The 27,349-nt window shown below is 44.8% G+C and overlaps 1 protein-coding gene across 4 annotated transcripts in view; it reads left to right on the plus strand.

Moving 5' to 3' along the window:
* Positions 1 to 27,349, plus strand: part of SOX6 (SRY-box transcription factor 6) — a 528,806-nt gene that overhangs the window by 469,122 nt on the left and 32,335 nt on the right. For all 4 annotated transcript variants that reach the window (XM_075548430.1, XM_075548432.1, XM_075548431.1 and 1 more), the window contains exon 12: positions 15,021 to 15,129. In XM_075548430.1, coding sequence (XP_075404545.1) covers positions 15,021 to 15,129 — 109 coding nt within the window. The remainder of the gene's footprint in view (positions 1 to 15,020; positions 15,130 to 27,349) is intronic.

The following is a 27,349-nucleotide window of genomic DNA, read 5'->3' on the forward strand; positions in this document are numbered from 1 at the left end:
TGTAGTGGGGTGGTGTTCATTCTGAGGAAGGGTGGTGTTCATTCTGTAGCGGGGTGGTGTTCATTCTGTAGCGGGGTGGTGTTCATTCTGTAGTGGGGTGGTGTTCATTCTGAGGAAGGGTGGTGTTCATTCTGTAGCGGGGTGGTGTTCATTCTGTAGCGGGGTGGGGTTCATTCTGTAGAGGGTGGTGTTCATTCTGTAGCGGGGTGGTGTTCATTCTGTAGCGGGGTGGTGTTCATTCTGTAGAGGGTGGTGTTCATTCTGTAGCGGGGTGGTGTTCATTCTGTAGCGGGGTGGGGTTCATTCTGTAGAGGGTGGTGTTCATTCTGTAGCGGGGTGGTGTTCATTCTGTAGCGGGGTGGTGTTCATTCTGTAGCGGGTTGGTGTTCATTCTGTAGCGGGGTGATGTTCATTCTGAGGAGGGTTGGTGTTCATTCTGAGGAGGGTTGGTGTTCATTCTGTAGAGGGGTGGTGTTCATTCTGTAGAGGGGTGGTTTTCAGACACTGCAGCACATGCTTTTAGAGTAGGGATTCAGATGGTAAATATTCAACTATTTTTTTTCAAGTTCAAATTTTCAATTAGAATACCGAGTTCTCATTTTTTAGGTAATTCAGAAATTCAATACCAATATGATTGATGTCTTGGTAATTCAAATATTTGTTGAAAGAAAAGGCTGAAGATAGTTTAGTTCTTATAAAAAAAACTTGGTACTTTGGGGGTTCTCTCGGAGATGTCCTTCCTGAATTCCAGTGTCTAACTTCTGAATGTGGAAATGGCAAATCATTTCCCTTTTTCCAATACAATCACAGGTAACAGAGCCAGCACCCAATTGCATGTTGGATGAAAAGCACCTCCAGTGCGGGGACCAATGGAGGTGAGCTCTGAAGAGCAGGTGCTTTGGGATTATTTCCCCCTGCTATGTGGACATAGTGGGAGCGTACTAAATGTTTGCCGACCCCCTGCCCCCCTTCTCTGTTTTCCGGCTCTCTGATGACAAACAGCTGATATGTAACACTCATACCTCATTTACATCACATACATAGTGTGCTTTATGCGGGCTATTAGGCTGACTGTGTCGCCTAGCACACCCAGTGATCAGCACATTTTTGAGGCTGCAATAATCAGAGGAATGCAGCGGTGACGTGGGCACAAGGGAAACGAGCATGGCAGAGCGGTGTACCCATCATTGTGCTCTGGTCATCTCTCTGAAACAGTTTGCTTTCCTTGGAGCATAACAAAGGGTCATGGACTTAATAGAGGAAAACATAGAACTGGGTGCAGAAAGAATGCATCTCTCCCCGGCCTCTCCCCTCAGAGAAAACAGGGATTGACAAGGTAGGGAACGGAAGGCGCTGAAAGCTCCCGGGGCCCCTGTCTCTGACTGTGTCAGCCTCATTCAAGATGTGTAGCCCTTTCCAAGTGAGTGCAGAGCCTCCTGTAACCTCCAGTAAGAAGTCAGGTAGAAGAATTTACAAGATCTTCACAAAGATATAAAACACAAATTCCGAATGAGGATTGCATTAATCCTTGTGATGTTTACAAGTGTATTCTTCGCATGCTAGCTTTTTCTTGGCTTTCACGCGCTTGAAAAAAAAGATAATAAAGTCATTGTAGATCTTGCCTACATGGTTTAAGATTTTAACAAGAGTTTATTCCTGTAAGTATTTTAGAAAGCATTTTGCCAGTCCCTGCTCTTCAGCGATTTGCAACATTCCCACATAACTCTCACACATGAGTTCAATAAATAATTGGAAGCCCAGATGTTTGAAACGGATATAGCAGATACACTGTAGCTGTGTTTTCAATGCAGTTACTTTCCCTTTGTCCTTTCGTCAACTTCACAGCATCGCACTCTGCCACTTCCAGTTCTCCTCTAATTAGATGCATGTATGCGTTCCCCCACATGTCCCTCGCACATATGCAGCCTAGGGAGGCACCCATCCGGTGTTACTGGCGCTGACTTGGGGCCTTCCAGCAAGAATTTTACTCTTCAACCTGAACTGTAGCCTTCTGCGTCGCTTCCATTTACCTCCTGATAAGGAATTGGCTCATATTGAAACATGATTTTCCGTCTCACAAGGCAAATAGATAGAAAGTCTGGGTACACATCCTTCTGACACCATGCCTTCTAACTTCCCATGGCCTCTCTAGCCCCACAGAAGTCCGCTCTTATCCAATGTTTAAAAAAACAAAAAAGGGCTTGAAGGTAAACAAGCGGCCATCTAGCTCAGAAGCAACAAAGCCCACATGAAAGAAACACACCAGCCTGTGTGATCATGAGGTATTGAAGGGATCAGGTATCAGGCATCATCAGAACAAAAAAATCTTACCATAGTGAATGAGGGGGGGAGTGCGGAGTGGGGACCCAAAGCCCATTTGTAGGTCACTGGAGATCCCCTTGCAGAAGGGTCTCGGAGAGGAGAGGAGCCAGTCAGGATGCAATGTAGCAACGATGAAAAATAGTTCCCAAATGCTTTCTCCCCCTCCACTATCATGATCCTAAATCTACCTTGCAGGTCTGGCTAGATCAGAGGATGGAGGTACACTAGTACAGATAGGAACTGGAAACACAGTAAATCCAGGGCGGATGATTCCCTTCAGGATGAGTGGTGTGAGTGGCGATACTGAGAGTGTTGAGGGAGAGTGGGTTGGAAAGAGGGAACCGATTACAAAGATCTACATGTGACCTCCTCCCTGGGGGATGGACAGCAGAAAAGTGGGTGAAGGGAGACGCCGGACAGGGAAAGATATAACAAAATAATAATTTATAAATTATCACGGGTTCATGAGGGAGGGGGGAACGGGGAGGGAGGGGAAAAATGAGGACCTGATTGCCAGGGTCTTAAGTGGAGAACAAATGTTTTGAGAATGATGGGGGCAATGAATGTACAAATGTGCTTTACACAATTGATGTATGTATGGATTGTGATAAGAGTTGTATGAGCCTTGATTAAAATGATTAAAAATGATTACATAAAATGATTTAAAAAAGAGTACAAATAAACACTAAGAACATTCTTGAAGAGCTCAGCTTTATGATATAGCTGCCTAATTTTAAGTACAATCCTCAAAGAAATACAGATTTTAATTTTACTGATGAAAACTTTATGTTATTACATTTAAATTATTGTGGACACAACAATCTCCCTCTTAGTCTTCTGGCTTGAACTGATTCTTCCTCACTTCTGTGACTGACTTGGTTGCTCCCGCTTTGAAATAATTACATTAATTCCTGAAAAATGCTGTGATGAGATCTGTGAAGACACTTTTTTTTTTTAAAGATAGAAGACTTGTATTATGGCCACATTTGGGAATTTTTAATTTGTATCTTATTTAGTCTGGTGTGCAATGTGACACCAGTTAATTGTACGTTATTTTGTGGTAACTACATGTTAACTCTGTTGGAAGTAATGGTAATTATACTGTAATTGATATCAGTTCTCCCACATCTTTGGAGAACCATGCAATTAACACATATCACCACAGTTGGACACTAGCTTTTGTCCTGTGTAATGTTGCCGTATTGAAATAGTACTTGGAATAAGGTTCCTAAATATTTTCTTCACTTCGGCTACTTTAATTTTTTATTAATATTCACGAAAAGAAAACATCATTTCTAAATCTTAGTCTTAAGGAAAGCTGCTTTCCCAAGTAATAGAATGTAGACCTGGCTTTTTTTTTTTTCCCCTAAAATTTAAAAGTCACTAATGACCTCATGAGTACTTCCTGTTTCCAGGAAGAGGATAACGGTAGAAAATTCTGATATTAAGGAGTCCATCAGTTTTTCCCCCTGCCTTTTTGTTGACCCGCTGCCTTGCTTTCAGTCAAAGGGGCTGTCTTCCGGGACAGCCATGGTGAGTCCCGAACTAGGCATGCGCCGGCGTCTTCCAGTAGTGTTTCTGCTCTTAGAGGCCCTGCATCCTTCCCTTGCCTCCCTGGGCCACACGCCGCTCCTGTCTCCTCCTTTGGTCTAGAGCGAGGATGGGACACAGCAGACAAATGCTTTCTGGTAAGAGAGACAAGGATTTGGTAGGCTGGTTTGACAAATTGGTCATTTTCTCATGATCCTTGAAAAGATGAATTATTGCTCCTGCCACCAAAAAAAGTTGAAAAAAATTTTAACTGATGCAACACAGTCATTTGCTCACGTGCGCTGTGTATTGATCTCAGCAAAAACATTGAGCGTATGGAATCATCCTATTTCAGAGCTGGGAGAAACCTCGATTTCCCAAGGAAGTGGTCCCTAGGGAGCTCAAGCCATGGCAGAGAAGTAAGTGCGGTGGAGGGGCAGACTTGAGGGGCAGACAACCAGGGCAGGGTGTCTTCTGGATCCGTAATTAGCCCGCAGGGCGATATTGAGAAAGCATGGTAACCTCCGTGGCTCCTGCTTGGTCAATGAAGAAACCTTCATGCTCCCCCGGAATCAGAGCTTTCCATGGGTACGGTTCTCCTTTTAAAAACAGGTAAAGTTACTTTCCTGGCCGAAGTGTTTCTTTAATTTACAGGAAGATCCCTTAGGAAGTTGGATACATTTATATGTTTCATAAATTAAAACAAATACATGGCGGCGGCACCGTTTCTGTTTTCCGACATTTGTGATTATGTTTCTGAGGAAAACAATCTTCAAGTCGATCAGGCTGCCAGACAAAATGGATATCAAAGTGTACTTCTTGAAGAACGTGTTCGTTCTTGGCTTATACGGCTTTGACATCTTCGGTTTTAATGAACTGCACCTGTGTTTCCAAAAAAACAATATTACAAAGTGTGCATTGTAAAGTAAATAGGTATCTGAAATTAAGTTCCTAGCTTTGGGGGAAATAGAATTCCCAAGATACCTTTTTGGAGAGAGTCATTTGTTCAGGTGTTGGTTAATGTTCCTGTGACTCCTTCTCGTGTAATAAATGTTAGAATAATCACATCGTATGGGTGGCTAACACGGAGATATAATTCTATAGGGCTCAGACCATGTTCAGTTGTAGTGAGCATTTGTAACCACTTTTCATGGAAGTTTTCCTGAGTTTGATACTGAAATGAACAGTGAGTCAGAGACTATCCAGAAACAGCCTACATCATGCCCCTGGACACCACATGTAAGTAGGAGTTGGGCCGGCACACAACTGGGGATGCGTACGGCTGAATGCTTTATAACTGTACTCGGGAGTTGCAAACTTATAAATAACCTTGCAATTGGTTGAAACCATATTAAAACCATATGAAGGAAACAGAAAGTATTTGGTTAAGGGGCTCAGTAAGCACTATAATCCTGGTGAAGCCAATGTAATTGAGTGGCTCCCAAGCCTAAAAGAGTCCCATATCTCTCAAGTGAATGCTATTTTTTCATTTATCAGTTGATGGCCAGTGACAAGAGTCAAAGTACGTGTTATAGGAGGTGTAGAGGATGCAGCCCTTGGCAGAGGGGTGGAGAGAGCACTTGCTTAGTTTGGGACGCTCCTCAAAGCCGGGAGGAACCTTGGCAGGCATCATGTGAGAATGTCTTTGAAAGCCCCATGAAATACAGCTGCACAGGGCTCTGCAGACGTCTCGTCCATCGCAGCAGGCAGGTGCTGTGGCACCTTCTGTGCTTGGGAGGCCCGCTCAGAGCTGCAGTGAGAGAGAGGGGCGCCAGACGGCCCCACCAGCAGCTTCGTGTCCAGTAGCTCATATCCCAAAAGATGAACTGTGTGGTCCTTTAGGTGTCTTGCCTCCAATATGCATCTTGGAGTATTTTGAAAACTTGCAAAATGCTTACAAGTCTTCATTCCCTTGAAGAGAGAACTTTTTCTTCTGGGAGTTTATATGTGAATTGAGGGCTGCCGGGCTTCAGCACTCACTTGGCTGCCAACAGAAAGCCAGCTGTTTGAACCCGGGGAAAGATGTGGCAGGCTGCTTCCGTAAAGATGTCCAGCCTCGGAAACATGGCGGGGCAACCCCGCTCTGCCCTGTGAGGTTGCTGTGAACCAGAATCCACTCTCGCGTTTTGTTTGTGTGCACGCATACAGATATCAACACAGCGCTCCTCGGTTTTAATGGCAACAGCTTCCGTAGAATTGCTTTTGAGTCTAATAAAAGCCCTTACCTAAAATGTTCTGGTTTCTTATGTACCATATATACTCGTGGATAAGCCGAGTTTTTCAGCACATTTTTGATGAAGTTTTTGTGGTAAAATGAGGTGCCTCGGCTGATAATCTGGTTGGCTTATACTTGAGTATCTACCATAATGTTTCTTGGTCAGCAACAAGAGCAGAAATCACCATTCTGGTTTCTTTGGGACTTTTGTTTCATTTTCTTTTCATATGGATTACGATACCTGAAGCACCTCCGTGACCAACAGCTTTATGCTTCTGCTCAGGTACCTTCAAGTGGGTGATCTTCCCTTTACGCTCATTTTCTCTGAGGGAATTAAGCTGAAATTAATATGATTTTGTTTAATAGTTTATTATCCTTTCAAAAGAGAGTGGCATTTTTAACTGATTTGAAAACTGAATCGCTACTGGCAGATTTCAAAGCAGTGCAAGAGCTGCTGAAGAAGAGTCAGCACAGAAGAGATGCTTGAGACTTTAGGGTGGACTCTGCTTCAGAGGCCTCCAGGTCACACCAGGCAGAGCCCCGCAGCCTCTGCTGCGACCTACTTACCCACCTTCCTTTACTCCACCATCTTTTAATCATGTGTATCCCACTGCTTCTGAAAAAAGATCAGAGAGCTCATGTAATTGTATTGAAAAGTAAACTTAAAATGAAAGGTAGGGGATAATTTTCCCAGGAAAATGATTTCATTTGTTCATGTAGCACAGCGCGTCGGCACCAGTGAGCTGCACAGACAGCAGACAGATAATAAGACAGGGACCCAGCCTTGAAAGAACAGGCTGGGGAGATGTCCCCACAGTCACAGCACACACGGGGGGGCGGGGGGGGGGGAGGAAGGAAAGGGTGACGAATTGTGCCTGGAGCTGGTGGGAGACAGTCAAGAAAGGATTTGTCCAGAAGAAATGTCTAGTCAACCTAAAAAGGGTTAATTCTGATGGTATCAGGGAGGGAAGGGGATTAAAGACAGAGTGACCAGCAGATGCAAATACACAGGGTGTGAAATATATCTCTTTTCGGGAAGCTCCAAGGGTTCACTCTTACCGGAACAGAGAATAAAAACGGTCATCGAGAGGATGTGGCCTTGATGAGAGCAGCAGGGGCCCGGATCATAAAAGGCCATGCGGCAATACAGAAAAGTTGGTGGTGCGGGTCCCCGGCTGTAAGTACAGAATAGAGAGGTTCAACGGCTGCATGCGACTCAGGATGCGAGGAGACACAAAGAAGCTTTGCAGATGCTTAGTGGCCAATGCTACAGGGAAAGTCTCTTTGGATACATCCATGGTTGTAGAGGAGAGTAACGATTTTCCTTTAGGTCACGGGAGGACTCTGGTGGCACTGGGCTTAAAGTGCTCGGCCTTTCGCTGGAAGGCCAGGGTTTGAATCTACCAACTTCCGGTGGCGGAAAGATATGGCAGTCTGCTTCCACGAAGATTCACAGTCCTGGGAACCCTGCAGAGCAGGTCTGCTCCGGCCCGGAGGGTTGCTCTGCACCAGAATCTACTTGAAGCCGGCAGGCTTGGATTTTGGTGTGGTTCAGTCAGAGTACTACCTGCAGCAGTGTTTAGCTTTGAAACATATAGTAAACACTAATGTCTCTAACAGAAGTGGATACTTTTATGAGATACTTTATTTTTGCAAAGCATTCATACATATAAGCTACCATAACCTAGCAGCATGCCCATTTTAAAAAATTCTATTCAACAAATGACGAAGCAGGCTCAAAGAGATCATATGGTAATTAAGTTACAGACCTATGATTTTAAATTTATCTTAGAATAAGTGCTGATCAAAAATTTAGCTTAGCGACTTAAATAAAATACAAATCCTTCTGAGGTTTACTTTTATAAAAGCAATAGCAAAGGCAATATTTTCTTTGAATTATTGGTATGAAGATTAACTTGAATACTCATTGAAAAAAAACGTTGCCTCTAGTTCAATGATACTCTTCCCTACTACCGTTCCATTGGATGTATTTGTGGTAAGTGGGAAAACCCAGTTAGAAAACTCAGGCCTTAATTAATGCATGAGTCTTAGCACAATGCTGTTGTTAAGGATACTTTAGAAGCTAAACAAATAATAGTCTTAGCTGGCAAAATGTTATTGAACAATGAGGTTTAATAATGAACCTCATTTCTTCCACCCAGAGTCTTAATTTTCTTGATGACTGACTTGGGAACCTTCAAATGTCCCTTTGAAAGGAAATCTTGTGCCTCCGAAGTAACTCCTTCCAAAAAGAACCGCCTTTTTAAAAAGTACATGTGGGTCAACATATATACTTGTTGACAACAGCAAGTCAGAAGATTAGATAGAGACCACCAATCCCCACTCACTGACATGGAGTTGACTCAGACTCAGGAACCCTAGAGGACAGCGTGGACTTGTTCCTGTGGATGTCTGAGACTAACCCTTCATGGGAGTGGGACGCCTCATCTTTCTCCCACACAGCAGTTTTGAACCGCTTATCTTGCCTTTAGCAGCGCAATTCACTGCGTAACCACTATGCTGGGTGGGGATGGGGGATGGGGGAGGCTCTGAAGGGGCGGGGAGGAACAACTCCGAAAAGATGGGTGGGATGGTGGCACAACTAAAGACTGTACTCAGCACCCCTCACTTAGCCATGTAGAAGCTGTTGGATTGGCATATGTTCTGCTGTGTTCAACAACAGTTAAACAAATGAAGGCATACGTATGTGGTTACTTTCCAATGTGACACCACCCTCCATTAAATTACCAAACCCACTGCCACGGACTCGATTCCCATGCGGGGCAGCCCTACAGGACAGAGTGGAACTGCCCCTCAGGCTTCGGAGACAAAGTCCTTGTGAGAGCCCATGACCGTTCGCTCTCCCTCTAAGCAGCTGGGAAGCTCGGACTGCCAGCCTTGTGATGAGCCACTCAATGCCTACCCTCCTAGGGCCATTCCAAACCAAATGCCCTGCCTTGAGTCAAGGCTGACTCCTAGGGACTCCCTGAGGGTTTCTGAGACTGGAACTGTTTCAGAGAGGAGAGAGCTCAGTCTCTCTCCCTGGGAGCGGCTGGTGGTTTATAACTGCGGCCATGTGGATCAACGCCCATGGCTGCTGGGGCTCCAGAACCCCTTCACATTGCTAGAAGTGTGGCAGAAGAGCAGCTCTGCTTGTTAGCTCTATAACCAAGGAGAACACATGCATGGCATTCCTGTTTTTAGAGAATCTCACATAAAGGTGACACACACTCAGAACAAGACATTAGAGCCCATGAACCAGGAGCTAATTATGTGGGGTCCATGAAGAAGTGTTGTAGATCAGAAAGGATGTAGGTCAGAAAGGTAGTGGGGTTTGGGGGAGATGGAGGTATTTCAATACAAATATAAATATTACTTGGTCAGGAAGAAGGGCAAAGGAAGCAGGTGGTATCATCCCTGAGGAAGAGAAGGCAGGCGCGGGATTTTGGTACAACTGTGGGAAAGAGCAGCCCTGTCTACACGGAATAGTGGATGTGTGAGACCAGAGCTACAGGAAATGCCATGTGAAAAGACGGGTCAAAGGGAGGGTCTAAAGGGGCTTGGATGAAATGAAATAGGAAATAGGGATCCATGATAGGTGTTGAATCAGATGTGGAGTGGGACTCTGTCCGGGAGGTGAGAGAATTGATCAGAGAGGGCAGGATCAAGGGTTAGACCCGAGAGGAGCATTCAGCAGGGCTGTATGTATACAGCAGAGAAGGCCTGCACTGGGATCGTTAGGGAGGACCAGCAGGCGGGGGCAGAGTGGAGGGCAGAGAGCAGGACAAGAGTCTGGAACACAGTGGTTCCCAACCCTCCAAATGCTGAGACCCTTTATCAGTTACTCATGGTGTGGTGACCCCCCAACCATAAAATTAGTTTGGCTGCTACTTCATAACTGTAATTTTGCTATGAATCTGGCAACCCCCGTGAAAGGGTCGGTCAACCCCCCCAAAGGGGTCACGACCCACAGGTTGAGAACCACTGCTTTAACAGAAGAATCAGCAATACTGAGTGGTCATGGGAAAGCTGAGGAAAGGAAGGGAAGGTGGGGACAGGGGAAGGTGATTTTGTAGGAAATCATTTCCTTTCAGGGTGGGGCTAGAAATACCTCTTTTCACCCAGGAAACTCCGCTGCTGGGATCCACTAAAACACGGCCAGCGTGGCTGCAGTCTGAACCTTCCCTCTGAACTAACTGATGATCAACCTGAACAAGTTTTAAGCATGTCGGATATTTTCAACTGCAGTTGAGGATTAAAAAACAAAGTTCTTACTTGGGAAAGAACTGTGCTCAAAACTCCATGTACGAGATAAGAGTTTCCAACTCCACAATTAACAGAATTTTCTCTCTCTTACCTTCTGTATATATATACAGAGTATTTGTCAATTACTAATGACCTTTTTATATTATTAAACATTTAGGTTTACTTAAGAGCATCAGTATAGAGTGTCCTATTATACAATACACTATAAGTGTGAAAATGATATGAGGGAATTATCGCTTTTGAGTAAAGGTTTATAAAACATCTACCATTTAGACCACTGAGGGGACAATGTCACACAGTTGTCTGACCATGTCTACTTGAGTGAAACACTTTTGTTTATGAAGCATTCACAGCGAAGCACTTTTCCAGCCACGTGCCATTGTCCATGTCAGCTGTAGGCCAGCGCACTGTGCTGAGAGAAACTGAGGCTGGTCCTGTTGTCTCTGTCATCCCTGAGGGAGGCTGCCCCATGGCCTCCTCAGTTGTTTTTAAGAAGATGGCCGCAATCAGTCACCTTGCATCTGGTTTGAAAAAGGCTTGTCTTGCTGGCAAGCAAACTGTTATTTAAGTACACAATCCACTCCACTACTGAAACAGTTTTGCCAAACTTATCCAAGTATTCTCACATGCTTAAAGATGGTATAAATATCATTTATAGCTAGCAGTTTTCTTCAGACTATATGGAATGTCTTCCTGCTGCCTGATCTAAGTGTCCCAGTTTACATTACGGCCTTTACTGCCTCTGTTTGATGGAGTGATCAGTAAAAATTTAATGACACTATAAAATAATAAAAATGTCATTAATTTACCACGGATCTTGGATGCAGTGGTTGTAAAGTTACATTAATAAACAGAATATTTTTTACAACAAAAAGCATTGTTACGTGGGAACGTATAAATAACACACATAAATTTAAGAGCAATTTTACTGTTAGCGCACACATTATTATGGAATAGCCAATAAGTGTATAAAACATAGTATATAAAATTTTATTAAAATATACTGTGCACATCAAAAATTCAGCTTTTATCTAAGTGCAAAGAAAAGCCATTATTGTGTGCTTACTCTTTCATTGCTGTTCTTTCCCCAGATCACAATTTTACATTTGTTGCAGTGAAAGGGAGCTTGATTTTTTTTCACCCCTAGATGAAAGCAAGCCTCTGATCTCTCAGTTACCCCAAATCTATTCTCTCTCTCCACCCATGCAAAGATAAAATTGATCGTCCTTGCCATGGTAGGGAGGGAAAAGTTGCTAATTTAATGCAAAGTTAAAAATGATGCCTGAGGAGTTGACTGGTTTGTTCAGTGACTCTGGAAATAAGGGATAATAATGTAGCAGTCTATCTGTCATCACCGAGGCTGCCCCGTCACTGACTCCGATACAACGTGAGGATGATAGATACTACTGCCCTGCGACTTGTAACATTTAACATTCATCAGCTCTGACTAAAGGGGGCTTTATCATTTAAATATCTTTATTTAATATGCAACAGCTACCTCATATATCATCATTTCAAAGCACTTAGAGAGCCAACAGCCCTACAACACAGCAGAGCTGACTTTAGTTCTTTTTCAATAACTTTTACGTTGCCTGCATGTTTGTGACTGACAAGGCATAAGTGAGAGTCTGATCACTTTTGCCGCGTGGACAATCCACATTTCAATGCCAGTGTGGAGAGTTCCCGATTTTCCTGGTGGCAGGGGCTTGGGGGTCAATTACCATTGAGGCCTTTGGCTTATACATCTTCAAAACATTTGCATTTGGCCACCCACAGTCTATGCTCGTCCCACCTAAAGCCATGCCCATTGGCAATGATGGCGTGAACTTGAAACTTCTTGGAGTGCACATATGGCTGTGTCTCTTACAACACCCTGCCTTGACTGGGTTCAGGTTCAGCCTCACTGTTGAAATCGTTGCTTAGCTCAGCTGTCCAGAGCTGACTTGTAGACATCAGGCCCTCTTATCTTATGGTTCTGTGGCTGGCAAATAAATATTCTGAGCTATTCTTTGAAGAAAAGAAGGAAGTCTTCGGGGAGACTAGATGGAAATTTATATGAAAGGGCATAGCTTTGTAGGGTCCTTCTTTAATCTCCGACACAAGTGCTTAATATCACCAAATTTAAAATGCAGTCGACTGCCCCAAACAATTTTTATCATTGATTTATTTTCTGCCTATTTAGCAAGTATTTCATGGGATATTCTGCCTTGACTTCTACACTGTCAAAATATTGATATTTTATAGCAAAAGTACCTCTGCAGAAGCTTTTTTTTTTCAATGAAGTCACAGAAATGTCTGACTTCAAAGGCACTGTGAATGTGTTGTTGAATGTTCTGAATGCTTTTTGTTATAATTATAAACAAGCCGATACTACTGAATTGTGAGTGCACTTTGTTTTTTTTATAAAAGAAAAGACATTATCATCATGTAAGCTTTGTTGTCTTGGGATTTTACAAACCATGGCATGTAATTTTCCCTCTTCTCCTTCCTTGTCAAAATATTGATATTCTTTCAGGAACTTTTTTTTAAACTGAGAATATTTTCCGGTAAAATCAAAGAGAATGAATGACTAGAAAGATACTTGAAATATGCATATTGATAGGTAGCAGGGCCTGTTGATTTTCAGAGAAAGTTGTTTTCCCCCCAAGAAAATACAGTTAAAGGTTGTTCTTCCAAGACGATTGCAGGTGTCACATCAAAACTCCTTTTGCATTTAACACAGGGAAAGCATTCACATGCAAATATTTGAAATTTGAAACAATGTGATAAAACAAAGGTTGAATATTTTTGCTTTCCCTGGTACTACTCATCTTCACTTTAATTCTTTCCCTTTACATCATGACAACCAAAAGTGCTACTTGAAAGTAGAAATAGGCTGATTAAAAACAGCTGTCCTCCCTACTAAGCTCCCCGCCCCCAGCCCCCTGACAATGTGTGAAACTCCCACATGGCTTGTGGTTGCTTCTTGTTGTGTCCTGCATCTGGGTTAATTTGTTCTCGTGCAGCCGTGTTTTCACATAAGAAGCTATTGGGGAACCATACCTAATTCAAGTTTTATTTTCATTCTGTTTTCTACAAGTGTTGGATTTCAGAGGGTTTCCCACATAATGCTGTTATAACTAGTTAGTGTTACCCGGTTGGGGAATTTCATGATTATAATTTTGTTGCAAATCTTTCATAGAAATGATGCTAGATTAAAGGAAGGCTTCTGATGTGCTTTTCTTCCAGCCCAGATCCCAACATATGCCATGATGAAGGGGAACTGGAAGACTTCCTGCCCAATTTGACTGATGGGAATTAATTATAGAAATATAATGATATTCAAAAATAATCATATTAGAAAGCACAAATGTAGTGAGACTGTACAAATGAGGCACAGTTTCCATCAAGTAATTGTATGTTTGCTCTTTAAGGATATTTCCAAGTTTCTAAACATCTTACCGAAGAGAACACTCACAGTCTCTCCATCTAACGCTGAACATGCTCAGTACAGAACTAGGTCATTGAACAATAGGCAGAACAGCAATCAGCACTCTACTGCTGCATAATGCATTAAGTATAACACGCAGAAACCATTCCCGGAGCTGGAAGCTGCTATTTCATGTCTGTAAATTCAAGCTGACATGACATTTAATATTGTTTCATAGTAATGAACAACAAGGTTTCATTCATTCTTAAGCACAACACAAAGCCAAGTTTGAGCCTGGAGCGTAACAAGGAGGCAAGAGGGGGCACGTGCTTTGTTTCTGCAGACAAGAACACCATATTAATGCTGGTCAATGAGCCCTCTGCTGCTGATCCGCACGGGCTGCAGAGGGAGCGTTCTCTGTGATGCTCCAGCCTCCTGGTTCTCAGCACTGGTCAACAAGCCGGACGCCTCCAACAGTGGCAGGAGCCTCTGACTCTCCTGGCTTGATGGCTGACTAGGAGTGGTGCTGTCCTTTTCAGCTCCTGAGGAGCCACTGCTGAAACAACAGCGAACAAGGCAAAAATAAGGGTATCGATTGGCTATCGGCTAGTCGGCCTGCTTCAAAATAGTAGTGTTTGGATGCGTCTTACGCACAATTCTGATTTGTATTTCCCCAGACTACTGCGAGCTCCACGTGGGAAAATGACTCTCCCATTCAATTTAGCAGTGCGTCTTAGTACGAACTGCTCTTTCGAGTTTGGGACTTGTGGCTGAAGCCTCTCGATTGCTTTCCTTTCAGATTACTGCAGGAATCTCGCAGAGCGAGAAGATGCGCGGTAAAGCTCTGGCAGGCCTCCCGTCCCAGGTGCCCCTTCCTCTCAGGCACTATACTCTAGAGCAGTGGTTCTCAACCTTCCTCATGCCGTGACCCTTTCATACACTTCCTCAGGTTGTGGTGACCCCCAACCATAACGTTATTTTCATGGCTGCTTCATCACTGCCGTTTTGCTACTGTTATGAATCGGGTGACCCCTGGGAAAGGGTCATTTGACCCCCCCAAAGGGGTCGCGACCCCCAGGTTGAAAACCACTGCTCTAGAGGCTGCCAACATTGCCAAGGCCGTGGAATCTTCTGGACTTTCTAGAAATGATGTTTGTGGATCCACGTTTTGCCTATTAAGCAAGATAGAACCTGGCCGGTGGGGTGCGGTGCGGGGGCCGGGTGTGAAGTGGCTGATCTGGAAGCTAGACTAAGCCTTCTGATTGTTCTGCCCTCTAGGAAAGAACACGCTTTGAGAATCTGGGGCCCCAGTTAACGGGAAAGTCAAGTGAAGACGGGAAGCTGGGCCCGGGTGTCATCGACCTTACTCGGCCAGAAGACGCAGAGGGTGAGTGCCGCTTCGCTCCTGTTTGCTGTGGGTCTGAGGTGGCTCTGAGCTCTTGGCAGGCTCTGCCTTGGCGTTATCAGTTCAGTGTTCTTGGCAAAGAGCAGGAATGTCCGTCTTGATCACTTGTTCAGAGTTTGAGAAGATTCGGCATTACAGAGAGGATAGCAGTCCAAGTCATTTGATCATTTGAAAGCCGTTTCAGGGAACAGAATCCTGCGCTTCCTTTGCCTCACTGCATTCTTACAAAAAAACCAAACCAACACTCAGGAGAGGTTGTACGCTTGTTTAATTCCAAATCTAGTGACTTCCAGGTCTATTCAACCCGTTGGGGAAGGGAATGGTGGGTTGCTTAGACTGGGTACAGAATGAACGCTTGCTGGAGGAAGACTGTGCGTGGGCTTTCACCGTCATGAAAGACGTGCAAGGCTGCCTGGAAAGAGCACCTTCTCCCTCAGAGTGTCGGCCCACAACCCCCTCCGGGCTCGTCTGCTCCTCTTCCCTTTTTGTCTGTTTGTTTTAAATGCCCAAGCAGCAGCTCAGCAGAAATTGCTCCCCAGAGCCTGGCTACAATTTAAGAGTGAGGTCAGCACTTGGGTAGTAATGTTGCCGGGTTATTTACTGGGTCATCATCACGGAGCAGGGGCTGGTTTTCCCGTTAGCGATGCTTTGGCAAAATCCCTCCCCACAGTCACGGAAGATATATTTGTTCTTTTCAGAGTAATACAATCCTTCACCCATCTCAGGTCCCAGGCTGAAGTCCTTCTTTAGCTCGAGGGCAAAGGATCGCACTAGTATCTCTTTTCCTGGCAGGATTTCTTCCAGGACCCTAAGCCCTTGAACCCGCACAAAGCCATTTCGCAGCACATTTGTACTGGGCATCGCTGCTAGTGATCGCTTGGGGCCATCCTAGGCAGCTCAGAAATTCCTGGCATGAGCCTCGCCAGATAGGTTGGTATCCGAGAGCAAGGAAACATCTCCGAGAGGGTCCAGAAGGTAGATTTTTCATAGCAGTGCAAGAGACTAGTGTTTGATGATTGTCCTGAGACAAGGTGTGAAAGTAAACTGACTGATATGTGCGAGAGAGCTGCATGAGATGAAGGAGGGAGAGATGGGGCGCTAGAGAACAGAGGCAGGAGGGGGTGGGCAGAAGAGGCCTCAAAAGCAGAAACTGAGCTGTGGTCTTCCTTGGAAAATGTCTTCAGAGCACACTGACATTTTCATAGGCACTTAGACATGCAGGCTTTTCCGTTGGTGAGGATGCCGGGAGCCCAATGGGGTGTGTAGAGGGAACAGGCTGTGGGGAGTGCTTCAGGTTTGACCCATCTCAGTTCTGTTGGGTCATTGCACTATAAAGTAGTGGCCTCTTGGCCCACAGGCACCGGGAATAGGTGCTCTTCCTTACTTCTGAAAGTAGCTTTCTGTTTGCGTGGCCATGCTCTAGGAGCGATTGGATTGTCGTACTTTATTCCTATTCTGATAGGCTTCTCTTAAACTGACATCCATCAGTCTTCATTTGGTGTGGTCACTGTGTAACGGGTAGGCATACAGTTAATCGCCTGTCAGTGCTGCTGAGATACATACTCTGCCAATGATATCATGACTTACCCCAAAGAGCAAGCCCACTGCCATTGAGTTGACTCAGACTCATAGCATCCCTTCACAGGGCCCAGGAGGCTCTGCTTTCTCCCACATCATTTACTCAGTCTGTTAAAAATCATGGTCAAAATTGGGAGTCATGAAAAGTGAAAGTGAAAAATGAAAAGTGAACTATAGAGAACCATGTTGTATCAAAATACGTATGCTGTCTGGATCCAAAGCTGTATCGCTTTCCTAGTTATTTTGGACTTATCTGTTGTCCTATAAGGAGTCCTGGTGGCATAGTGGGTTACTAGTTTGGCTGCAATCCCCAAGGTCAGCAGTTTAAAACCACCCGCAGCTCTGAGGGAAAAATACAGGGCTTTCTACTCCCATAAAAAGTTACAGCTTCAGAAAGCCACAGGGCAGTTCCTCCCTGGCCTTATAGGGTCACTGTGAGTCAGCATTGATCCCATGGCAGTGAGTTTGGTTTGGTTGTTGTCCTATAGAGCTGTGATGAGTTGACTTGGTGATCGTGAACTTGTTTGTTTGATCTGCCAGAAAATAAGCTTTACACACATTTTCTCATTAAAAATGTATGCACCTCAGAAAGAAGACTTGTTCCCCATTTTGCAGAGGGGAAAACTGAGTAACAGAGCTAGTAGCGATGAAGTGGGTGCCGGGCTGCTTGGCTCCAGAACCCAGAGCTGTTGAACTCTCCGTACCTGCGGATAAACATGTGGTACCGCCGTTTTCCTGAGCAAACTTCTTGTGACCTTCCTCAGTATGGCCCATTTCCTCTCCCCTAAATATAGCAAGTCATGCCGTGCAGCCGCGCTCAGGTTACCCTGTCGCACGGAGCCGCGGAGCGGCAGTGCCTGATGAGTGTAACAGTAGAAGCCCGGAGTGGCCCAGGAGCTTAAGGAGCGTGTGAAAAGCTCCCTGCAGAAGCTTGCCCGGGGTTGCCATTGAGACCCCATGTGCTTTTGGGGGACTGTGAGTTCATGAATGGAGTCAAGTTACCTGCTCCAGTGCCGTCAGAAGAGACGAGCAGTTGTGGGGCTGCTGGGCTGGGTAGCAGTCTTCTGCTGACTGGAGACTATTTCCTGGCACGTGTTCAAGTGTGAGCTGATTGCAACGCCTGCTGGAGTCTGTTCACATCCAAGTCAGAGGAGATAACAGGTACATTTCGTACTTTTCTCCACTCTCATCCTTTGTGTTTCCCTGAAAAGGAAAATGAAGAAGGTGTCTACGTATCAGAATAACTAAAGAGAAAAAGAAAATCACTCAGTCAATTAGTCCATGGTGCAGAAAATATTTATGGAGTGTCTACAATCTGTCAGTCCCAGAACCAGAACTAAGCAGACTGTGGAATTCAAAAGAGGCATGTCTTTCGAAGGAAGATAGGACATTAAAAGGCACATACTTAAGGACACAATTGTTATTAAGAAAGCGCTGTGGAGATCAGACTCTGAAGATGCGGGCGACTACAGACAATTCCGACCAAGACCTACTTAGGCAACTGCCATTGGCCAGGGAGTGCCGTCGCCAGAGCCCACGCACCAGCTCTGTGATTTCCCTGGCTTTGGAACGGCCTTTCGCTGAGAGTCCACATCGGCCTGATGGCAGACGGTTTCTGAGTTACATCCTCTCTCTACGGCTCTCTCCCCTCTCCTCCTGTGGGACTTCCACAGTGACGGAAGTAATCCGTCCAGAGACGAGGCCCTGTTCCAGTGAGACTTCTTAAGATAATGTCTGTCAGTCCTGAAAATGACAATGCCACTTAGTAAGCAATTTGTCGACCTGCTTTAGAGCCCTGGGCATGGAGCAGTGGGGGCAAAGGTCACCAAAAGAGGCGGCTGTGCATGTGTATTAACCAGTCGTCAAACTCAAATGACAAAACCATAGGCAAGGAAAACAGAAATTCAAAAACTAAAAGGCAAATGCCTTCAACATTTTATTTTTAAAGTCCAGCTGTTATTTGGCTTGAATGTGACAAGACAGCATTTCTTGTTCACCATGATATTTATAAAACTAAAGATTCACTGGCACTGAGGACTTAGGAAACATACTTAAGGTCTTTTTATTTATACTTTGAAGCAGCCGAAGACTTACTATGTGTTACGTGTCCACAATTCGTTAGCTCCTTATATAGGACATCTAAAGGAAAAGCACTAGATTAGTTGAGGCTGCCAGCATGGATGTGTGAGCAACTGCTTGTTTATCAGCTTGCTTTATGGGCTTGTCTTAAAATGTTTCCACCTTCTCGCTTTACTGAAGAAAGGGTCGTTTTTATCCCGACTCTCCTAACTCAGGGTTTCACACTACAATGTAGTATATATACTATGCAATCTTGAAAGGAGGAAAGTTGGGGAAATAAAAGGGCAGGGGGGAGGTCGTGATAGAATCTTCATCTTTTCTGTGTGAGACCCAGGCTCAGGTCCCAGCCAGTGCACCTTGGGCTCAGCCACAGCCACCCCACAACGGGGCCCACGCTACACTGAACAGGCTTTAGAGAAAGACAGACTAAGAAGAAAGGCCATCTACTTCCAAAACCCACTGGAAAGCCCGTGGATCACAATGGTCCATGAGGCAGTCGATCATGGGATTGGAGCAGGCCCAGGCAGTGTTTTGTCCCGTTGTGTGTGTGTGTGATTAGGGGGCAAAGTTCACAGTGATGTAAAGTGACAGTGGGGATGGTAAAATAGAAAGGACTCTGGCTTAATGGTGGCAAGATTTGGACACGCGGTCCTTTCCTGGCGGACAGCAAACAAGTGCCTAATGCCTCTGGGCTCATTTCTGCATCCCTCCCAAATCTCTGATTGTAATTAGTGTCTTCATAAATAAAACAGGCCATGCTTTTGGACCCTGAATTGTAATTATAATGACACACTCTCCTCTCTGTTTCTTAAAAGAATAAAAAAATAATAATTGCATTGATTTGGACAGAAATGGATATGTGCACCAAGAATAGCCCCTTTTAGGACTGTTGCTCTCAGAGTCTCAGATTTGCTTAGAAGGGATTTATGGATTCACGCGGAATTTGTGATTTGGATGCCAGCCAAGATGGCCTTGCCCATGCAATGCTTCGTTTTATTTATTTGTTGTTTTCTTTAAGGAAAGTTCTGATTGCGTCTAAGTTTGGTGTCTCTGGGCAAATAGCAGACTCCATTTCTTCTTCTTTTCTTTTCAAAAGGCGCCACTTACTATGAATGTCCGCTCATAAAAGTCCTGTCTGCCCTTTGATCCGTACTCAGGGAAATCTCTGAAGCTCTTCTCGTCCCCCTTTCCGTCCTGGAGAGAAGCCTTCCTGCTGGAGGAAAGGCAGATGGTCTCAGAGGGTCCATGAGTCATGCCAGGCATCAGAGGCAAGCTGTATGTAGCACAAGCTGGGGTGGGATTTAAGTGCTAGAGCTACTAATACCTTGGAATGTAAAGGTCACCAGTCCAAGCCCGTGGGAATACAGTTCTTTATCTGGTGGAACACTGGAGATTCTCACAACTGCAATAACGGAGACGAGAGATCATTTCAGCCAAGCAGTGCCTTCTCAGGTCTCACCTTTATGAAACAGAAGCGGCAGTTGAATTGATTCAACTCAGGTAACCCCATGGGATGGAATAGAACTGCCTAAGGGGGCTCCTAAGAGGTCCCACCTCTTTGCCCCTCTGGTTAGTAGCCCCGTGCAGCAGCTGCACCACCAGGTCGCCTCTCCCTCCTCTCCCTTCTGGTGGGGCGCGTCTACCAGTCATATGACAGAAAACTGCTGCTTAGGAGCTTGTCCTCATTCTAACGATCAGTTGTTGATTGTTTACGGAGAAGACAAGTCTCTGTCTCCTCCTTTGCTCCGATAGTCCGACTCCTGGACGCCAAGGGAACAGTGTATCTCTGCATGACTCCATTTTGGAGACTTGCTCAAGGTCTAACCCAGCTGACTGGCAGCACAGTGCTTATGCAATCGGCCACTCACTGTAAGGGTGGGAGCTGGAACCCAGCAGCCACTCATGCCTGGGGAAAGAAGTGGCATTCGGCTTTTCTTTACAGAGGGAGAGCCTTGGCAATGAGTGGGCCTTTCTCTTCCGGCTGAGCCACTTACATTCTGGATGTTCGATCTAAGTAAGTCCATTTCCTGTTCTAAATTTTCTCATCTGTCAATGAAGAAGTCGATCTAGATGGTTTCCAGCGGACAGTTTTTAACTTATTCATTTGCCTGCCATATACTTTCAATCCTCTACATTGAAGTCAACTAGAAAGTCACAAATATCAATATTGGAAACTACATCATCTCTCAAATGACGGCGGTTGTAGGAATATGCCAGAGGTGGGAGACCTGTCCTAAGAAGGTCTCCTGCTACCAAAGTGCACCCCCAAAATCAAGGTGGCAAACAGCGTATGCGTTTTTAAAGGCCCAGACCAATCTGAAGGGAGTGAAGAGAGAGAAGAGGAACCAGAGCTGTGCTGTGGGCTTATGGATTTGACCTTCCATCTCTGCCTGAAAATGAATAAACAGCCACTCTTTACGGAACAGCCAGCTGGGGTCTGAGGCCAGAATAGGTAGCCAGAGAGACCCATGACAGAGCGGAGAGGAAATAACCGCCACACGAGCCGGGAGATAGCAGGGTTCCTGGAGATAGCAGGTTCTTGGCTCTGAACTAACTCTGTTGTATGAGTATCACAAAAATGTATTTTACTGTGGACATAAACCGTTTTAGAGGATCCTGTGCACCAGTTTATATCAGTACTATATACAAAGTGCAGCTCTCTTAAACAAGCAAATAAACTTCTCTTAAAGAAATATATTTGCTGTGTCTTAAAAGCTCCCAAATAACTTTTAATGTTGGTAGAAAACAATTTCCATTGAACCCTCCAAGTGATAGATAGTAGCGAGGGGCAAGAGAGGGAAGTGTCAAGATTCTTGTAACTCCATTCCCTAGTGCTCCTTAAAGGGAACTCAAACTGATGCTAGGATGCCGAATCAAAGGCCCAGCCCCGCGTTAGTGAGGGATGGACTGTTGTGTGCTCCTGAGCTGGGCCGGACTCATGGCACTACGACAGGCCGGGATAGAAAAACCCACACAATTTCCTCGGCTGTGCTTATTATAGGAGCAGATCTGCAGGTCGTTTCTCCCGAGGCCCTTCGGTGGGTTCAAATCCCCAGGCTTTCAGTTAGCAGCTGAGGGTTTAGCGATGCTCATGCAGCACCACCGGGTCTCCTGGAGTGCAGAACCAGCCCGGCCCAGTCGCTGGCTCTGATGGACTGCCGTCTCTGAAGAAGGGTCGATGGCGGGATGTGCATCACCACAAAACACTGTCTACTTTTGGATGGACAATTCTAGGACAAGCCAAGCCTCGTACGGAATCACACAAAAAAACATTCCCTAACTTGCTCCATCACCTGGGAGGCAAACGCTGAACTCGGCTACCATGGACATTTGACTGAAGACAAGAGCAGCCAGCCTGAATTCCCAATTGGATGGCACCATCAGTCCATGATTCCTCAGAAGGCTACATGTCTGCTTGACGCACACCAAGAAATTAAAATAAATCCTCAATAATAAACTTCTGAACCCTGCCTTGCCTGAACTGACTGTAGCTTTGGAGACATAGACTGTGTTTAGTTCCCAGTCCTGGAATTGTTTCTCTCCTTGCAGCCAGAGCGCTTTGACTTCCTGCCTGCAGGATACAGAATTCATCTTCATATCAGCCTGGTGGAATTTCAACAGGATCAGCCCAATCTGAGAGCTCTTTACAATCTCTCTAAGGTCAGATACATTTGTTCTCTGCACAGTGGGTCAGCCTGAGATGGAATTGACTGATCCACCACTGATTTCTGGTAGAGTGTAAGTCAGGACTGATTTTAGAAACCAACTGTTTTGCCTAATTTCCCTCCCACTCTTTTCGAGTTCTGATCACTGTGAAACCTGTTCCAGGTAGTCCGTGCTCATACACCTCTCTCCCTGGACCCTTAGCTTTTTAAAAAAGGCATTCTAATCTGTGAATTGATTCTCCTAGACTCCATGTCTCCTTCCACTTGACTCCCTGACCCTAACTGGTGGCTGGCGCGCACCATCTGCTATCTGTTTTGATAGTTCTTTGCACAGTCAGTAGTCAGGACTTCCCAACCTGCATCTTTCCAGACTCAGGGTCTTCCAATCTTCAGTTTGTCACTGAAATGCTCAGTGCTCAACTAAGTTCTCATTGACTAGCTTCTCTTCGGTGCATGGCATGTGAGGGGGAGAGTTTTAGAATGGTAGAATCCACTGTATTCCCCAACATCTAAGAACATGGCTGGGGAAGCAAGGTCAGCTCACAGAGAAAGCAGAGCCACCTGAGGCATCAGATCAGCAAGTCTACCTTTAGAGAAAAGGACAGGAAGTGGTGTTTAGAAGAGTAAGCCACAGTGCTCGGGGACAGCTGTGATTCTGGACGGAAGTGTGGTTGGGGAGAAACAGAAGAGCTTTCCATTGAGGGAGGGGAGAATCCAAGCCAACTCGGAGACTATGGCGCACACAGATATTCATAAGGAAGCTCCTGGTGGGAAGAGAGAAGGGAGCGCACCTCTTCTCATTGTGCTGTACCCCATCAAGCCAACGCAAAGCCCCAAGCATAGGCTCAGCAAAGACTCGGTGAACTTGCTGCACAGGTAGTCAGATTCCATGTCATGGAGGACCTTGAATGTGCCAGGCTTAGGGTTTTGGACTTTGCCACCAAACTAGCAGGCATTAACCGTCAACTCTGTTCAAAATGGGCTTGGACTGCTTAGCTGAATAGCGATGGAGAACCAGCCGTCAGACAGGTTGTCTCAGAGATGTGTGCCTCTTTCTTCTCCTGTTCTCTCTAGTATCCATCCAGAGAGGCTGTTAAACTGGGCTTCTTTCCACTCATGCCATGAGAAGGCTGAGCAGGTGTGAGTAGGGTTTTCATTCAAATCACATTAAAAAAATATCTCCTTTTCGCCTCTCCTTCTGGAATACTATTCCTGTATGTGTGATTGTAACTTCATCTGCTATGACTAATTGACACCTCATCATCGTCTTGTGCTTTTGCTTCTTTCCAAGGAGAGTGTTTTTGTATTTTGTTTGCTTTTCAATTGCTTCGAGTCCGTGGATATTTATGCCTTTGACTTGATGTCCCATATTGGGCCGTGGTACCAGCAGAATGGGGTTGTGTAAGATGGTCAGTGTTTGCATTGCACTATAGACTCCCGTGTTCAGGAACAGGCTGTAAAAGGTAACTGAATGGAAATTTAATATGCTAAGTCTCAACCCTAGAGAGAAGAACTTCAAAGGAAGTATATGTTGCTGCTTTAAATTTATACTAAAAATATAAATCGAAGCTTGCTAGTTTCAATATCCACGAGGGGGTTTGGAAAACTTCATATGGAAAAATGAAATTTTAAAAGATAAGACTTTTTTCCCTACAACATTTTTAAGCCTCCTTCAAAAAATAAACGTTATAAGGGGGCTTAAAAACGTTGTGCATATGGGAGATCTATTTATTTTTAATTCATTTTTACATGCAGTTTTTGAAGCCCCCTTGTGAGCTTTCCTTTCACAGCAGAGACATGACTCCACACTGCGTCAGTGTCTGGCCACTGCTTAATGGGGAGGTTGGTCCTATATGAGGACGAGTGAAGAAGATTCTGGCTATGATATGTTATGGAGTTAAGAGTTCTTACTAGAGAAAAATGAAAAACAGCTTCCAAAGATCTTCTAGTACAGTCTCATAGGCAACACTCCTAATATTGTGTCATTCCTTTATAAGCAGCTGGTCTGTAAATTCACAAGATAGTGGCCTCTCCTTTCTTTGTGGCTCTGACTAGGTTGTATTGGCTGGTTAATGTTACCACATATGGGAGCGAGGAAGATAGAAGATGGCCTTTCTTGGCTAGGGCTTATGTAGACATTCATTATATTTCAGTTTAATACCACAGTGACCATTTTTGAAGAACTATTCTGATCATTTAAGCAGAAGAAAAGCTCCCTTAAGGTGAAATTGCACTCAGCTACCTTGTGCGGTCATTTCCTAGAAGCGAAGTATGAAATACCAGTCGGAGAGAGAAGAAAGAACAGATAGTGTTGAGCATCTGCTGTGCTGTGGGCACTGGTTTCGGTTGCACTGCTTCTGACGTCATGACTGCTGCAACGTTTTCTTAGAAGAACTGCTGTTTAGCGAGTGTGTTTTAGATTCTGGCCAATCTGCTAGGAAATGTGCATGCACCCCTATTTAACCCTCACTGCCACGTTGTGCCACTTTAACATCCCAGGCTGCCACTGAGCAACGGTAGGGCGACTCTGAGGTTTTAGGGAAGAAGAAATAAGAACCCATCATAATGCTGTAGAGTGTGTATAAATATATGCCACGGAGCCGTACATCCAAACACAAATATGGTGGCACCATGTTAGAGGCCATTGACAGCAGAGGGTTCTTATAGGTCATTTAATCCAGTCCCCATGTTCCACAAGGAAATGTTGAGGTTTGTGTAGGGGAGTAGAAAGCTCTGTCATTCTCTAGAGGAGCCACTGGTGGTTTTGTGCTGCCAACCTTGCAGATCACAGCCCCACTCGGATCCACTAAGCCACCAGGACGCTAAGCCTCAACATTTCCTTGTGCAACATGAGGGTTGTGGGTTACATGAGCAGAGTCTAGGAAAGCTGTAGTAATTGATGGGTGAGAAGATGGATTTAGTTAGTGTCTTTGTAAACTAGCTCTTCAGCTTGCTTCGTCTTGGTTTGTGCTCCTTAATTCATGTAGAATCTAGGTAGAAGCTAGGGTGGAGTGGAACCAAAAGCTGCTGCGTGGCCTGAATTATTTAGTCGACCAGCTTTTCGCAGCCTCTGTATTCTCCAAAGGAACTACTGGAACAGGAGCCTGGTTCTCCTGAACAGTTAGGAACCCAGAACCTAATATTGTCTTGTTTCGGCCAGTCCCAGCAGTGGTCTCTGGTTCAATATTTTTTGCCCGGGGTTGAACAGCTAGTAAGCCATCCTTCAATGCACACATAAAGCACATCTAGAGACAATAAGTGCATTATTTGACGCTCTCTGCTCTTTAAAGGTCGTTAAGATGAAGAATCCCACAAGTTATCCCCCCTTCTCTGTGGGCATAGTGGATATAGTAGAAAAAGAGACAGTGCTCTGTGTAGCTCTCTGTGTAAGGCAAATATAACTGGAGTTTGGTTTTTTTTTTTAATGTAAACACTGGCACCAAAACTGAGTGCAAAAGACTCTTGAAAATACAGACGGGTCCACCTCTGGTTAGAATTCCCTTCCTTTAGAAAGCCCCAGCCACATGCATCAGCTCACCACAAAGTCATTAAGCCTTTTTAAGCTCAGATGAAACACATTAACAAATACCACAAAAGGCTTTCCTATAGCCCCTTTGTTCGTTCCCATATGGCACTTTATAACTCCTGCGCCACTTTGGTGGTGTGTTTGTTTAAGCTGCCTCCATCAGGCTGGCCCTGAAAGAACAAAAGCAATCCTAAGCAGGAAATGGGCTAATCTAAACATGGTTTGTGACACTTTAAGTAGAATAGAAAGGGGAGGGATTGATTAGTCATTAATGTCCAATTGGCTCCATATGTATGTTGCAATAATAAAGCCTTTTTTCAGAGCAGTAGCAGAGTTATTGAATTAGAGGTTTATGTTTCCTCAGAGCTGACCGTAGGGAATTCCCTTTTGGTTCTTCTTGCTGATCTTTTAAAGAGAATGGAGTTCCTAATAGAAAAACATAGAAGACCTATCTGCAATATACTTGCTCCTCATCCTGCAACCAAGGGATGGATTAATTTAACTTCACTCTAATTTCTGCTACAATTTTAGCCCTTAGTGCTTTCTTTGCATGCCCTTGCATCTTTGCTGGGCAGTATTTCAGAGAACAATTAGACAGTGGCACGAACTCCATAACTGATCATGTGCTTCGCTGTGCAGGGAAGTAACATCCTTGGATAGGAAAGTGATGTTCCCAGCAAGGGATGGTGGGCTTTGAGTGTCAGAGTCATTTCAGGTCAATGACTAGAGACCAGGGCAACTTTGGTACAAGAATAAATGCACTAGACTGAAAAGCACAAGACCCCTTCTCCACCTGCCTCTGTTCCTTATAAGCAGTAAACTATACCACACACCATATCCACTGCCATGGAGTGGAATCCAACCTCTAGAGGCCCTACAGGACAAATGCTTCCTTGGCTGTAAATCTTTCCTGGAGCAGTCAGCCTCGTCTTTTTTCCTGCAGAGCTGCTGATGGGTTTGAACCACCAACCTTGTGTTTAACAGCCCAGAATTTAAGCCACTGTTCTACAAGGGATTCTTTAGCCATATACTACTACTTGGCTTATTTAAAAGAAAGTAATATGACCTCTTGGAATTTAAGCTTCCTCATCTAGAAAATGGGACAAGCGATAACCACTCTTCCTCATTTCAGCCAAGGTGTACAAGGTTAGTGGTTCAAACCCAGCAACCCCTCCACAGGAGAAAGATGAGGTTATCTACACCTGTAAGCATTTTAAGTGTAGGAACCTGAAAGGGGCAGTTCTACTCTCTCCTACAGGATCACTCTGAGTCACAGATAATTTGTTTTTTAATGTACCCATCTCACAAGATTGTACAGAGGGTCCAGATCATGTATTCACATTTACCGAAAGCA

Source organism: Tenrec ecaudatus, chromosome 4 (assembly GCF_050624435.1).
Source record: "Tenrec ecaudatus isolate mTenEca1 chromosome 4, mTenEca1.hap1, whole genome shotgun sequence".
In the NCBI taxonomy this organism is placed as follows: Eukaryota; Metazoa; Chordata; class Mammalia; order Afrosoricida; family Tenrecidae; genus Tenrec; species Tenrec ecaudatus.